General features: G+C 45.2%; 1 protein-coding gene across 8 annotated transcripts in view; it reads left to right on the top strand.

The window, feature by feature from the left end:
* birc6 (baculoviral IAP repeat containing 6) overlaps positions 1–15,898 on the top strand; it is a 132,715-nt gene that overhangs the window by 23,696 nt on the left and 93,121 nt on the right. For 3 of the 8 annotated variants that reach the window (XM_079363051.1, XM_079363052.1, XM_079363049.1), the window contains exons 30-55: positions 98–317; positions 415–551; positions 693–830; positions 1,713–1,840; positions 2,104–2,235; positions 2,809–3,024; positions 3,112–3,295; positions 4,267–4,470; positions 4,939–5,072; positions 5,931–6,084; positions 6,172–6,288; positions 6,655–6,812; positions 7,295–7,421; positions 7,555–7,665; positions 8,582–8,840; positions 8,944–9,515; positions 9,858–10,033; positions 10,115–10,211; positions 10,506–10,700; positions 10,793–10,993; positions 11,160–11,439; positions 11,526–11,782; positions 12,218–12,326; positions 12,628–12,855; positions 13,314–14,178; positions 14,504–14,647. In XM_079363051.1, coding sequence (XP_079219177.1) covers positions 98–317; positions 415–551; positions 693–830; positions 1,713–1,840; positions 2,104–2,235; positions 2,809–3,024; positions 3,112–3,295; positions 4,267–4,470; positions 4,939–5,072; positions 5,931–6,084; positions 6,172–6,288; positions 6,655–6,812; positions 7,295–7,421; positions 7,555–7,665; positions 8,582–8,840; positions 8,944–9,515; positions 9,858–10,033; positions 10,115–10,211; positions 10,506–10,700; positions 10,793–10,993; positions 11,160–11,439; positions 11,526–11,782; positions 12,218–12,326; positions 12,628–12,855; positions 13,314–14,178; positions 14,504–14,647 — 5,543 coding nt within the window. The remainder of the gene's footprint in view (positions 1–97; positions 318–414; positions 552–692; positions 831–1,712; positions 1,841–2,103; positions 2,236–2,808; positions 3,025–3,111; positions 3,296–4,266; positions 4,471–4,938; positions 5,073–5,930; positions 6,085–6,171; positions 6,289–6,654; positions 6,813–7,294; positions 7,422–7,554; positions 7,666–8,581; positions 8,841–8,943; positions 9,516–9,857; positions 10,034–10,114; positions 10,212–10,505; positions 10,701–10,792; positions 10,994–11,159; positions 11,440–11,525; positions 11,783–12,217; positions 12,327–12,627; positions 12,856–13,313; positions 14,179–14,503; positions 14,648–15,898) is intronic. The other 5 variants (XM_079363053.1, XM_079363056.1, XM_079363055.1 and 2 more) reach the window with 4 other exon arrangements.

The raw sequence follows: 15,898 nt of genomic DNA, 5'->3' as shown, positions 1-15,898 counted from the left end.
GAACTGGACGCAGCTGTGTCTCAAAATCAGGTCATTTATGGGCCGCTGCCTGCTCAGTATTCATTCTCAATTCATTCCTTTGTGTGTCCACTTGTAGGCCACTCGGTGCCTTCAGTGTTGCAGAGTACCTTCCATGCTCAGGCCTGTGAGGAGCTCTTCAAACACCTTTGCATCAGTGGGACGCCTAAGATCCGTCTTCATGCTGGACTGCTGCTGGTGCAGCTCTGCGGAGGGGAGCGCTGGTGGGGCCAGTTCCTCTCAAACGTACTGCAGGAACTCTACAACTCAGAGCAACTGCTCATCTTCCCTCAGGACAGGTAGAGACGGGGAGATGTTTAACGATTTGGTGTTGTTTGCTTAGTACAAATCAATCAAACATCACTAGAGATTGTAACTTTTTGGTCGTCATCCCAGGGTGTTCATGCTCCTGTCGTGCATTGGCCAAAGATCCTTGAGTAACAGTGGAGTGTTGGAGGGCCTCCTGAACCTCTTAGACAGCCTTCTCTCTCCACTGCAGCAGCCTCAAGCAGCTGCACAGCGCAGGACTGAAGGTATTGCAAGCTTCACTGTGGAACCGTTAACAGTTATATTGCAAAGCTTTTTCTGTGTAACAAATAGAACATGTGTATATTTGAGTTAGATAGTTAAGCAGTTTGAGGTCAAAGACAGTGTATTTGTACGTGTGTTTTCAGGAGTCCTGGATATCCCCATGATCAGCTGGGTAGTGATGCTGGTTTCTAGACTGTTGGACTACGTGGCCAGCATAGAAGACGAGGCCTCTGGTGGGAAGAAGAACCTTGGAGGAAAAGAGCGTGAGAGAAGTTATACAGGTACATAAAGTGTCTGATGTCACTTTAAAGGTGCTATTTGTAACTTTCAAAGATGCGTTTGTAGTTTAGTTTATAGTTCAGTTGTCAGGGACCATTTACAAAATAACATTAACCTCACTGAGAAAATATGCTTGGGACCAGATTATTAGCAGTTTGCAAATTTCCATCTCTAGGCAGGTCAAGAGAATACACATGCGTAGCGATACAGCATGGCCGTTAGGCAGTTCACCTGACCGCCATGCGCAGTGTTTTTTAAAGTAACATAAAGCCCCTTTAAATGTAAAACTTTCAATGAACTGTTTTTAATCCACTTCAGAACTTTTTAAAGAAGCTAAACAAGTTTCATTAAAGACCTCGTTTTCATTTTCTCAATCACTCATCACTCTATTATAACTATGAAGCTGCAGCTCATTAAGGCTGTGGATGTTTGAAATGTTAATTTTTTTAATTTTTTCTTAGCTTTGAAAGATGAAAAGTAAATTTGTCATATATTATTGAGTAACCTTTTTTTCTAACAGCACGTTAAGCATGTCAAAAACCTGCAAGAGTCACACAAAACACATCAGCAACCTTTTTATTTTGATCAAATGCAAATTTCAATTAAATTGCTCGACTTGTCTAAAGGTTAGAAAACTAAAAAAAAATGTGATGGGAAGGAACACTTCACATAGCCGAACACAGGATCACAGCCTCTTCAGGCAAACGTTGTTGAATTAGTTTGTGGAGTGTGTTTAATGGGAGCATTTCTGTCCTTGCAGGTTTGAGTCCACATTCCTGTGCTGAAAGTGGCTGAGCTTTGCTCCACTCCGTACGCTGGTTTAACAAAATACTGCCAAACTGCACCCTAACACTGACGACTGTTGTCGTCGATCTGTTCTTCAGGTATTCAGTGGAGCTTCATCAACAACAGCCTTCAGTCTCAGAGCTCCAGCAGGTCAGCCAAAGGCAGCAGCAGCCTGGATCGACTCTACTCTCGCAAGATCCGCAAGCAGCTGGTGCACCACAAGCAGGTAAATGTGTCTCAACCAAACACCAGCTTCCATTTAAATAGATACTTTTTGATGTTTTTTTTCCTGAAACCCTCTGATAGTGTTATTTGAAAATGTGCACTTAAGTCTGACACAAGTCTTATCAGATATAAACCCGGGACTATGACCTTCTTGTTTTGTTTTTTCACTTGTTTGCACATCTCATGATGCTGCAGCATGAAATTTGGTTGTCTTGAGTGAACACTTTTGCAGTTCTTCTATTTATCATGCGCTTTTTATTGTAGCAGTTAAATCTATTGAAAGCTAAACAGAAAGCTTTGGTGGAGCAGATAGAGAAGGAGAAGATCCAGAGTAACAAAGGCTCCTCCTACAAACTCCTGGTGGAACAGGCCAAGCTCAAACAAGCAACATCCAAGGTGAGAAGTTAATCATTCACTGCAGTGTGTAATAGGAAGCCCTGTCACTTTCTAAAGCCCTGTTCACAAATGCACTAAACTCCTGAAAGTGTCCCATATTTTCATGATGTGCTGCATTTGTGATCGCACAGGCCAAAGTGTTTACCCAGACTTGAACTGGAATTTCCCCCTGCCAGCTCCCTAGTTAAAATTGTATTGATAGGTCAGTGGTGAGCCGATGTGTGAACTCAGCAGGTAATATTCAGGAAAATTCAGCCTGCGGGGGTTGGGAGAGGAAGGTGACGTTTATATCATGCGACCGACGCCATCGTCATGCATGTCATGAAACTGCTTCCGTATGTTTTCTCCCCACCAATATGTTCTTCTATTCTCTTTTGTTTATACTAATCCTAAACATGTACCACTGATTTAATTCAAAAACTGTCATTAAACATTGGACTCTGTTGCTAGTTTGCCATCTTGACACATCCTCTGTTCCCTTATGGATTTGCCTGAGACATTGAAAGACATGTCCTTGTTCTGACATTCTTAAATGTCTCGTATTCCCCTGTTCACCCTCCCTCCATATTGCAGCACTTTAAAGATCTAATCCGTCTCCGACGGACAGCTGAATGGCCCCGCTCCACGTTGGATACGGAGTCTACAACTGCCAAAGAAGCCCCAGAAGTCGAGCCCCTGCCCTTCACTCTGTCCCACGAGCGCTGCATCTCTGTGGTCCAGAAGCTGGCCCTGTTCCTCCTCTCCATGGACTTCACCTGCCACGCCGACCTGCTGCTCTTTGTCTGCAAGGTACTCATCCTCCTCGTATTTATGGACTTTTCAAATACTCTCCTCTAAAGCGTCATATCAGTGAATACTGTCGGCTTACCCACGCAGGTCCTTGCTAGGATAGCAAACGCCACAAGACCCACAATCCACCTGTGTGAGGTCGTGTCTGAGCATCAGCTGGAGCGTCTGCTGCTCCTGCTCGTGGGCACCGACTTCAACCGAGGGGACATTTCCTGGGGGGGCGCCTGGGCTCAGTATTCCCTCACATGTATGCTGCAGGATATCCTGGCAGGTGTGTTAAGTTTGTTTTACGCGTGTGTGACTTGATAATTAACTCTGAAACCATGAAGGCCTTCGGATGTCTACGTAAACTACTTCAACAAGGAGTGGGACCCCGCTTTGTCACTGGGAGTTAATCATGTTGTGACATGAGCGTTAGGGTTTAATCCCTGGAGACGGAATTCCCCGAAAATCAGATCAAGACCATTTCCTGATTCCCGGGAAAGTTAAACAATGGGACATAAAATAAAAATCGCGCCTCCATTGCAGTGTTGCCTTTATTGAATTTCCATCAATAAAGTATCTATCTCTCTGTCTATTTCAGCATTGAGCAACCCTTATACAACCAATCTTTTACAAACTCACGAAATCTCGCACAGAGGTGGAGAGACTTGAAACAGGAACTTGAATTATTATCTCTTCTTCTCAGTTTAGCACAGAATAGTGGGATCTACATTGCAGACTGTCGTCTCTTTTAACAGACTGCAATCAGTGCACACTGATGTCCCTGTGTGTCCGCTCATCTGGGGCGGGGGGACCCGGCTCCAGGACCTCAGGGTTCACATATTAAGCACTGCTTGGAGCTTTTCAGAAGACACAGACAATCCACCAGGCATTTCATCTTCAGCAGTGCAGCAGGTGTCACGCACGCAGCACACCTGATTATTGCAAAGTGTTGATGGACAGTTTGGTATTTGGGAACACATAGGCCTATTTAAATGATGTCATAATATTAGGCCTACTTGTGCTTCGCTGAAAAAACTGAAACGCTGTTTCCCGGGATTCTCTGGAAGTTGGTCATCTTCTGATCTTTCCAATTCTCGGGATAAATAGGAAACCATGCTGAGCATTTATCCCAAAGTTTAGCCACACATACGGACTGACAGTGTTGTATGTGCTTCATGCGACTGAAGTGTTATTTTCTTATTCTATGTTACATGTCTCGTGTTTTGTGCCTGATTTCAAACTCGGTCGTCCTCCCAGGTGAACTTCTGTCTCCGGGCTCCTTGGATGTCATGGATGACGTGGCGGTGGGTGAGGAGGCTGGGGCATCGTCCTCCTCAGCAGGAGCCGATTCAGACGACTCCTTGCCCCAGCCGGCACCCATCCCCCTCGTAGAGAGCATTGACGAGGCCCTGGTACCCGATATCATCGCAGGTACTGCCGGGAACTCCTCGGTTTTCCAAAGTGCGTGGGTAGCCCTATCCGTTCTCAACTCTTCCAATAACACACCACACACACACACACGTTTTATCATCACAATATCAAGTTTGAGTTTTCTTCTTTTACATATCTGCATGCTTACTGTTTTCTCTCCACAGTTTTATTTGATATGAACTGTTAGTGTGTTGTTAAAGCTTGTTAGAGCGAGAGTTCAGACACCGAGATTCATTTTAACAACATGTCATCTAAAGCCGTATTGTCGTCATGGCTTTTGCCTCGTTGTAGAGATGAGTGAGCCTTACACTGGAGATGGACACCATGATCACTGTCACTTCTTGAGTCTTGTGTCTGGACTCCCGCTCTAGTTCTGGAGTTTAGGCCGGTGTAGCATTAAAATTGCCCAGTAACGTGCTAAAGAAAGAGTTTCTCTTGCTTCTATGTTTCCCTAGTGTGCTTGCTTGGCAATATTAAAGCTCTTTTCATTATCTGAAGGTGCTCCACCTCTGTCATCTATGGAAAAAGATAAAGACATTGACTTTGACTTGCTACAAGACCTGATGGATGTTGATATTGATCCTTTAGATATTGATTTGGAAAAAGATCCACTTGCTGCCAAAGTGTTTAAGGTACGTTGATTATGTGATATTATTCTCCTTTTTTATTTGCACCTTTTATGATGTAAATAATCAGTCTGTGAATGTCACTTCTTAACAGTTATCATTATGCTTCTATTCATACTTTTTTGTATTTCTTACTTTAGGTATTTCTTGCAAATTTATGTTCACAACCTACATTACATACCATTTAATTTCAAATGTTATTGTTTAGTTCTAAAAGAATTATTTCAGTTCTCGAAGCGGGACGCCTGGGCTCGACCCTCGGCACTTAGCCTGTTCTCATAACACTGTCCTCTCGACATCATGGGTCCAACAAAGAGGGAAAAAATCAACAATACAAAATAAACAGTCAGTGTTTTCTAAGGCTGTGAAACAACTACATTTATTTATCCTGATTAGTTGTTTAATTTTAATCAAACGTTTTAATATCATGTTTAAAATGTCTTTACTTTGCATTTCATAAAGGTTTTAGTTCCTCTTTTATTTTGTACCATTTTAAGCTGTTTAAATACAAACTTGCTTTTATTTTGAAATAATACTGACAGCCCTAATACTTTCACACACTTATTTTCCCCTAAAAACTTCCTTACAGTGCAGCTTCCCACACTTCCTGTAGATTCAACACTTTTTTGCTCAGTTCAATGTTAAGTCTGATCAGTGAAAGTGATGAAACATTTTCTTAAACTTCCAAACTGCATGAAACTGAAGAATCACCAAACACGAGCAGCTGTTAAATATGTCAACAAAGTAACGTTTATCTGCCTTTCTAGGCTTCTTTAAAGAAAACTAAAGAAGAAATTGAATTTTCAAAACAAGATGAGACAAGATTTGTTTTGTTGATGTGTTTTGTCACGTTTCCATCCTCAGCCTATAAGCAGCACCTGGTATGATTACTGGGGCGCTGACTACGGCACATATGGGTACAACCCATACATCGGAGGAGTTGGTATCCCAGTGTCCAAACCTCCTGTTGCTGCAGAAAAGCCTGGATCTCAGAGTCTGTCAGTGTCAGTGTCACAGGGTGAGTACGGGTGCGGCGGGTTCACGGCTCACTCCGTTTGCTTCCTCATGTCTTTCTGTCTCACTGTTGACCGTCTTGCCTTCACAGCGCTGGATGCCCGGTTAGAAGTGGGTCTAGAGCAGCAGGCTGAACTCATGCTCAAAATGATGGCAACTCTGCAGGCGGATTCCATTCTCCAGGCCCTCACCTCAAGCTCATCCACAGGTCAGTACATTAGACTGTTAGAACATGGACATGAGGATGTCTCAACAAACAGTCATTCAAACACCAGGATCTGTTTGTGGCTGTTTTTTATTTCATTTTTTTTGCTGCCCCTATTCATGATTTTACAATGTGTGGTGGAAAAAACATCAAATGTAATTATGTCATCAAACCCAAACAATATAGTGAAATGAAAACTGGTAGCCTTTGCTTTTGTTACAAATATAAAAATGTTCATTCTCATCCAGCTCTGTAACGACCGCCTCACAAACACAGCATGTTTTCATTTTCATTTTAGTGTCTCGGTTCATGTTCAAGTTTATATAACTTTAAGAACTAAAGTATACCTTTTACTTGTTTGTCTTTAAGTGAGCCAGGCGTCCAATGGGACTGATGACTCCCTGCTGAGAGCTCTCCATGGAGGAGGCTCTCCTCCTGTTTGCAACCTGATCCAGTCCTCATCCATCCCAATACTGAGCGCCTGTTTCAATAAGCTCTTCTCCATGCTGCAGGTCCACCATGTACAGGTCAGTCCCACCACGAACACGCACAGACCCAGGATATCACATGACGACTCTTTCAGGGGCACCACCTGGAATATCTCCGGAAAATAAAGTTCATAAACCCAATGAAAAAAATCAGTTCTATAATGCAGCCAGTCATTCTTTTCACATGCAAATAAAGAAAGCACATCAAGCCTTCTTTCATCCTCATCTTTGGAAGAGAAAGCGTCACGCACAACATGCTGCCCTATGAAATCCTCTCACTCCATCTTCAGTCTCTCCATGTCTTTCTTGGATGAATGTCTTGCTGACATAATTTAAAATAATTATTTTATCTAGCATGGGTCATTAATATCTTCCCAAATTCTGAATCATAACTTTTCTTTTATTCAGGTTCAAGGTGATGAAACTTAAACTCAGGGATACCTCATAAACCTTAAAACAGTACAAATAAAGAAGAACAGTCAACAAATGGTAATAATAAAAAGAATGTATTCTCTCCTCAGCTGGAGTCTCTGCTGCAGCTGTGGTTAACGCTCAGTCTTAATACCTGCTCGAATGGCAACGAGGAGAGCGGCTCGGACATCTTCATGTTCAACGCAAGCCGAGTGCCCACCATCCCGCTCAACCAAGGTAAGGACTCCATCACACTGTGTCCCCTCTGACACCTTTTCTTGTACCATTTAGTTTACTGTTTGTATTCTTTCTGGCTTTATAATGTATTGTGTCTTTGTGTGTGTGTGTGTCTTTGTGTGTGTGTGTTCAGCATCCATCAGCAGTTTCCTGACCGTGCTGGCTTGGTACCCGAACACCTCCCTGAGAACATGGTGCCTGGTGTTGCACTCTCTCACCCTGATGACCAACATGCCCACCTGCAGTCAGTACCCCGTTCTTATTGGCTTCCTTTACATGAAACCATGGAGAGTAGAACTCCCAACCTGTGCTCATTATATCCACAGTTAATAGGTAATGAGGTCTGGGAAAAGTCTCTGTCAGTGAATATGAAATCATATTCATGAAGGTTCATGAAGGTCCACAGGAGCAGAAGATAAGATCAATATGTCTCTGACTCTTTTTATAAAACATGGCCACTTGAATCAAACTTCTGAAGCTAAAATACAAAGTTATTTAGGTTTCACTAAAAGTTATGACTATAATTCCAAAATGTTCCCAATAAGGAGCCTGTTTGAGCATGAACACTTATTTCATGTTTGCTCATGGTTCGAGGTAGGGAAAGATTGATCCACTACTTTCCCGTGACTGAATGTTTCGTCGTTTACAACCAGAGGGAGGCAGCATTGTTCTCCGAGTTGACGGGTTGGATCAGCAGGACCACCCCTGCACGTGGTCTGAGCTGTGGAATCTCAGTCTATACGGTGCATTGGGGTGCGATCCTATCTTGCATAAAGCCTATCTGCTTGTTCTCAGATTACCCAGGACAGATTCTTATACAACTTGTAAAGAGGGCCATTGTGAAAGTAAACTCATGAAAAGCACTGCAAGTTTAGAAAAGGAAATTTAATCTGAACAGCTGCTACTTAGTAGTTTTTTTTCAGAGACTTTATGACTTAAAATTCAACAGCATTTTTTTATTTAGGAAATGCAAGTTTATTTATATAGCACATTTCAACAACTAGGCAACTCAAAGTGCTTCACACAAGACATCAAAAGCATCATGACAGAGGAAAGACGTGCAGGAGAATGCTCTCATTCTTCTGTCGTGGGTACCTCATATTTAGGTTTAGTTGTGTCATGTGCAATGATTTATCTAAAACCTGTGTTTGGCCTTTCAGCCTCCAGCAATGGAATGGGCTCTCAGGAAAGCACCGCCCAGCAGATGGTGTCCGATCCCACCCTGGTTCATGTCCTGGTGCGCTTCCTGTCCGGCTGCAGCACCAACGGTACAAGCCAGCACAGCTCTCAAGTTGGACCCACTGCCACCCAGGCCATGCATGAGTTCCTGGGCCGCCTGCAGGTTCACTTGTCCTCTACCTGCCCCCAAATGTTCAGCGAGTTCCTGCTCAAACTCATGCACATCCTTTCTACTGAGAGGTATGACATTCTCGAGGAGTTTTTTGCCAATCATGTTTTCACCTTACAGATTTCTAATAACGAGAAATCGTTTTGACAACTTGTGTTTATTCTCATGCTTTAGGGGTCCGTTCCAGTCAGGTCAGGGCCCATTAGATGCCCAAGTGAAGCTGCTGGAGTTTACTCTAGAGCAAAACTTCGAGGTGGTGTCAGTGGCCACCATCTCCTCTGTCATCGAGTCCATAACGTTCCTGGTTCACCACTACATCACCTGCTCTGACAAGCTGGTTTCCCGCAGTGGCTCCGACAGCGCCGTGGGTGCACGCGCCTGTTTTGGTGGTCTCTTTGCCAACATCATCCGGCCAGGAGATGCAAAGGCTGTGTGCGGAGAGACGACACGCGATCAGCTGATGTTCGACCTCCTTAAGCTGGTCAACGTTCTGGTTCAGCTGCCACTGTCCGGGGACAGAGAGTTCAGTGGAAGGCTGCCGCCGGCGGGTAGCGGAGCGGCGGACAGCAGCGTGTCAGACGAGGAGAAGGTCTGCGGCAGCAAAGAAAGCATTGCCGGCGGATCCACTTCCAGCCAGGGTCCTCCCGCTGGCGTGGCTGACTTGGTGCTGGCAAATCAGCAGATTATGAGCCAGATCCTGTCAGCACTGGGCCAGTGCAACAGCAGCGCCATGGCCATGATAATAGGTGAGACCAACACGCCACATAGTTATTCACTAACACTGCAGTTCCTCTGACACGGGTTTCATCTCCGCTTTCAACATTTAAGTTATAACCTTTCAGCCTCTTCAAAACAAAACTGCACACAGACATCCTGGATCCTGCTGTTAAAGAGGCAGAACACTTTATCTGTGCTGAACAAAGAAAACACTGAGCACTGCGGCCACTAGTGACATTAACAGCTTAACTTTTATACCAGCACTGAGGAGTCATTGAAACATCAAAGTGACCGTGTAAGGACTTTAAAATAACTATAATCCAATGCTTACATGAGTCTGTGTTAAATACAATGTTCTCTGTGTTCCTTAGGAGCCAGTGGCCTCCACCTGACCAAACATGAGAACTTCCACGGTGGTCTGGACGCCATTTCCGTCGGTGATGGCCTGTTCACCATTCTTACCACTCTCAGCAAGAGGGCCACATCAGTCCAGGTCATGCTACAGCCCATCCTCACGTACATGGCGTGTGGTTATATGGGCAGACAGGTGAGCACAGCACTGTTCAGTGTTTGAACAAATACTGTGAAATTCTTCAAACTCTGAACATGTACCGTGTCCTTGTTGTAGGGCTCTCTCTCCACCTGTCAGCTGTCTGAGCCTCTTCTCTGGTTCATCCTCCGAGTGTTGGACACCAGCGAGGCTCTCAAGGCCTTCCATGACATGGGTGGGTAAACACAGGATTCAGTGTGAATGATCGGGCTACAGCCTCTGCTGCACGATGTAATAAAAGGTTAGAACAAAAAAAAAAGAGGTCCAACAACATTTTCGGGAGCCCCCATCAGTACGAAACATATTAGTTGTTGTACTGCGCTACTTTGGTTTGTTGGCTTGATGAGAACCACTTAAATCAGCAAACCCAGTTTCTCAAACTTAGTGATGTTTGCTTCTACACCTTGTAGGTCTTTTCTCACAGCGCTGTGCACATTTTAAGTATTAAATAAGTTCTTTCACTTTCCAGGTGGTGTGCAATTAATCTGTAACAACATGGTAACCAGCACTCGGGCCATTGTGAACACAGCACGCAGCATGGTATCCACCATCATGAAGTTCTTAGACTCGGGTCCAGGAAAGACAGCCGATGGCAACCTGAAGGCCAGAGTGATGACATCAGAGCCCGACAATGCGGAGGGACTCCACAACTTTGCTCCTTTAGGTGCTTTCAGTTTCTTTTGACTCACATTTTAAAACCGTCTAATCTTTCACAAACTCTCCACTCATCATAAATGATCCGTTTTTATCACGAAGGCACCATCACATCCAGCAGCCCCACAGCCCAGCCAGCAGAGGTACTCCTCCAAGCCACGCCCCCACACCGCAGGGCACGCTCGGCGGCCTGGTCCTACATCTTTCTGCCAGAGGAGGCCTGGTGTGACCTCACCATCCACCTCCCTGCTGCTGTGCTGCTCAAGGAGCTCCACATCCAGCCTCACCTCGCCTCTCTCGCCAGTGAGTGGACCCAGTTTATCGATGAATTTGAAATAAGGATTCTCTGTCAGTATTTCACAAATAAAATAAAGTTGAGGAAAGTCCTTTACTCTGTTTGTATCCACTTCCTTCTGTTCCTCTTACTTGGATCAAAACTAAGCTATTGTTTTTCTTTCAATTCCACCAGCCTGCCCGTCCTCGGTGTCTGTGGAGATTAGCGCTGACGGGGTCAACATGTTGCCGCTCTCTACGCCGGTCATCACTAGCGGCCTAACATACATAAAGATCCAGTTGGTGAAGGCGGAGGTGGCGTCAGCTGTTTGCCTGAGGCTGCACAGGCCTCGTGATGCCAGCACTCTGGGTCTATCCCAGATCAAACTCTTGGGGCTAACTGCATTTGGTAACACCTCCTCTGCAACAGTCAACAACCCATTCCTGCCTTCTGAGGACCAGGTTTCTAAAACCAGGTACACAACTCATCCCTGGATTGAGAGTTTTTCAATAAGTCTTCGATGTAGGTGTTGTTTTTCAACTCTTCTTCCTCCACAAACAGCATCGGTTGGCTGCGCCTTCTCCACCATTGTCTCACCCACGTCAGCGACCTGGAGGCCATGATGGCCAGCGCTGCCGCACCCACTGCTAACCTGCTGCAGACCTGCGCTGCGCTGCTCATGTCACCTTACTGTGGCATGCATTCCCCCAACATCGAGGCCGTGCTTGTCAAGATCGGGCTGCAGTCCACTCGCATCGGGCTCAAACTCATTGACATTCTCCTGAGAAACTGTGCTGCCTCTGGCACTGACCCCGCAAGTGAGTCACGCAGAGCTGCATCGCTGAGGAGTGTTAATCACAGGCTGCAGAGCCCCATGACCTTAAAAAACATGACTGGGTTGCCAGATTTTTTTCCCCTTCAAAGGTCCTTAAATTGGGTTGTAAAGAGTTTAGGACTTACACAAGGGCACATTTTAGATGATTGTTGTGCCAACAGTTACTCACAATATTTGTGCAACGACTTTTACAGCAAGCACGTTTGTAGTTTTACAAGTCTGTACTTTTAATTATCCTTTTAATGATTAAATATTGGAGGTATTATTTGGTAATTATTACAGACAATATTTAAATAGGAATGTTTCAACTGATTAAATTGTACTGAGAATGAACACTTCAGAGTGTATTAGGAAGTGATGGAACAGTGATGGGAAAGTTGTATCCGTTCTTATTTTATCTCTATCTCTGTCGTTGAAGATTTGAATAGCCCTCTGCTCTTTGGAAGACTGAACGGCCTCTCCTCAGACTCCACCATCGATATTTTGTATCAGCTGGGAACAACACAGGACCCTGGAACCAAAGACAGGTACATCAACATCCTGCTCTCACCTTGACTGTAACTGTCCTCAAGTCCCCCTCAATAAAAAATGACGACCAATGTGAAACAGTTTTCCAATCAAGGTGATTTCCCAGACAGATGCATGTGCTGGTCGTAAAGAGCGTCCTCGCACTCTCCTTGTCAGCTCTTACAGCCATGGAAGCGCTTATTGCATATAAACGCTAATGTGATTCACCTCACACCGACGGGACTGAGGAGCTCATGCTGTCTTGTCCAAGCTGTGTGATGAGTCATTTAGCAAAGTTTGTCTGAATTTGAACCCCTCCAGGATCCAAGCTCTGCTCCAGTGGGTTCATGACTCCTCGCGCGTAGCAGCCCACAAGATCAGCGGCCCCATGGGATATGGAGCCAGCACTTCCTCGGCTTCATCCAGGGAGTACGGCCTCCTCATGCCTTCGCCTTCCCATCTCCACTGTGTGGCAGCCATACTGTGGCACAGTTACGAGCTGCCTGTCGATTACGACCTGCCTGCGCTGCTCAACAGAGAGCTCTTTGAGTAAGTCATTTCTCATTTTCAAACATTGTTAAACATGTTTGTCCTAACATTAAGGGGCTGTGTCATTTTAATACTTAGCATCGCTGACTTAAACATGCTACTGGCGATAGCTTTTGTTGTTGCTGACCCATTAAAAAGAAAAACTTTTGCTCCGAATATCTTGTGCACCCAGACTTTTTTGAGAGTATAATTTCCAGGTCAGGATATAATGCTGATCCCAGGACAGGATTCCTTTCTGTTGGTATTGTTTTTTTTCTAAAATGTCCTGAAATGAAATAAAAAAAAATAAAATAAGGATCATTCTTGGCAGTCTCGACTCGTAGCATTAAGCAGTGAGACAAATTACGGTAACCTATCTTAAATCGAGATTATCCTTCTAATTTACTTCCCCTCGCAGTGAATGTCACATATGTAAAGTCATTATTGTTAACTCGTTGTATTCCTTTGCTCCCTTCCAGGCTGCTGTATAACTGGTCTATGTCGTTGCCATGCGACATAGTGCTGAAGAAAGCCGTGGACAGCCTGTTGTGCTCCATGTGTCACATACACCCCAGTTACTTCTCTCTGCTCATGTCCTGGATGGGGATCGTTTCAGCACCCAGCGCCAGCCACTCTCAAGCCCAGCACCAACGTCTCGCCATGACCGATGATGGGAAAAAGCAGCATGACGCCAACACCAACGCTGCAGGACTCACTGATGATTCCAAGCATGCAAGACCACCCATCAACCTGTCGGAGTCCCAGTTAGCCACGCTGGCTGCTGCCTCTCAGTCTCCAGGGGCCATAGAGCAGCTGCTCGACTCCGGATTACCCTCACTGCTGGTTCGTAGCCTGGCCCAGTTCTGTGTCAACCTCCTGGCCAGTGCGGACCTTCCTCTGCCAGCTGCTCAGGCTGAGAGGAGACACCATCATCACCACTACTCCTCCTCCTCCGCCTCTCACAGTCGGCCTCCTCTGGCTGCAGAGCTGGCTGCTCCGGTGCTGCGCTTCCTGACCGACGTAGGCAACAGTCACGCCATGAAAGACTGGCTAGGCGGACCAGAGGTGAACCCACTGTGGACGGCGCTGCTTTTCTTGCTGTGCCATTCAAGCGCCAGTGCTAGTACCAGTGCCAATGCAAGCTGTCAGCCTCTGGGCTCCGGATCTGCAGCTGGTCCCTCTCTTCCCCAACCTCAGCCTTCGGGGTCACGCTTCTCCCTGGCTTCTTCAGGGCAGCCAGGAGGACTCACCACACAGCAAAGGACAGCGCTCGAGAACGCCACCGTGGCCTTCTTTCTCCAGTGTATCTCCTGTCACCCAAACAACCAGCGGCTCATGGCACAGGTCTGCTTTTACATTCCACACCGTTGACAAAGTTTAGAGCTTACACCTTCTCTGAGACTCCAGAAGTTGAGTGAAAGTGAGGGACTCCTTTTAAAGCTATTAGACGCACTTAAAGATGACATCACAGCCTTTACAGTTGCTCTTGGAGTGCTGGCCCAAACAAAGGCAGTACCACAACTTTCTGTATCCATTGCTCTTAAGGGCCCAGATGTAAAAGACCAGAATTCTCCATGAACGCTTTGGTAGTTAGTCTTGGAAACCTTACTCGTATCAAACGATTCATCAGTCTCCATCATGACTTTAAGGCTGTATTTTCTGTCCGCAGGTTCTGTGTGAGCTCTTCCAGTCGGCACCTCAGCGAGGAAATGTCCCCATGTCTGGAAACATATCAGGCTTCATTCGAAGGCTTTTCCTGCAGCTCATGCTGGAGGACGAGAAGGTCACAGTCTTCCTACAGTCTCCCTGTCCGGTGAGTAACTTTCTCTGCTGTCCAGTTTCTGTCTTTAGATTGCTTTCCTTTGATAAACAATTCCCTTTCCTCCTTATGCAGATCAGGGCTGTCAAACTCATATTGGGTCGGGGCTGGATTTATTCCAATGAGACCTCCAGTAGGCTGGACCAATTTAGCAAAGATCACTATTACTCGGAACATATTTACCTGTCTAACTGGAGCCAAATCCAAATAAGCTACTTGTACTGATAACTTTAGTTCATAGTAATAAATCAGGTCAGGCATGAATCGTTATGCTATCCTTGCATCACATGAAAAAGACCATCACTCTCGGCTATATAGTGCTGTGCAAGATATAAACTTTAACAGTGGTTATTCTGCCTGCCCTGGTTTCAGTGCTTTAATGATACAGTGTGCAGTCATTTAATTTCAAAAATAAATCTCATAAAGATATGTTTCTCTTCTTCCTAAAACGTCTTGCGGCCAGATGAAACCTGCTGGCGGGCCAGATTCGGGCCTCGAGTTTGACACCGGCAGCGGTTTAGATGAACTCAGTGTCAGTAACAATGGTTCTATGTATGTATCTTAAGAGAACCATAACTTGTGCCCGAGTGAACCCGTGATTGTAAAGGAGTTCAATGTTTGACATGTTCTGTGTTGGAGTTTTATTTTTCAGTAGGATTGCTGTGATTGCTCTGAAATGACGGGCCACATCGTCACACTGAGCCATGTTTATCAGAGAGAATCAGTTCATCCACTCTCAGTCATGAATTAAAAAAAAAAAGTCATTGTGCCTGTTTAATTCAGAAGAGATGGCCAACATGATAAAATCCTGATATTGTCTAAACCGAGAGTGGCACAGAAGACAATAGATTGATGCAGTATCAAGTGGTGGCCACCAGGGGGCAGTGCAGCAATGTGACAGAAAAAAAGAAAACCTCATCTCCTTTTCACGATGATCCTTTTAGCCTGATGCGTGCGTTGTGAAAAGTGTCCTCATTGACACGTTAATGAACTATATTTTACAAGCTCACTGATTGGTTGTCAGAAAAGCTCTTTTAGGGAAAGTGTGTGTGTGTGTGGGGGGGGGGATGCAGGTGTTGAAAAATTAGTTTTAATTACCCAAAGTAAAGCATTTTCATATTCTTGCTGTCTCATTGTTCTCTGTATGATAGGCTATTTTTCCTTGCTGCCCGTTAGCAGCGAGCACTATGGTCAGCAAGGTCGTCTGCTTGGTCCAGACGAGGTATTTTAGCAACCGCTGCCCAG

This window comes from Symphodus melops, assembly GCF_947650265.1.
Source record: "Symphodus melops genome assembly, chromosome: 15".
Classification (NCBI taxonomy): domain Eukaryota; kingdom Metazoa; phylum Chordata; class Actinopteri; order Labriformes; family Labridae; genus Symphodus; species Symphodus melops.
This window is presented reverse-complemented; position numbering and strand designations above follow the sequence as displayed.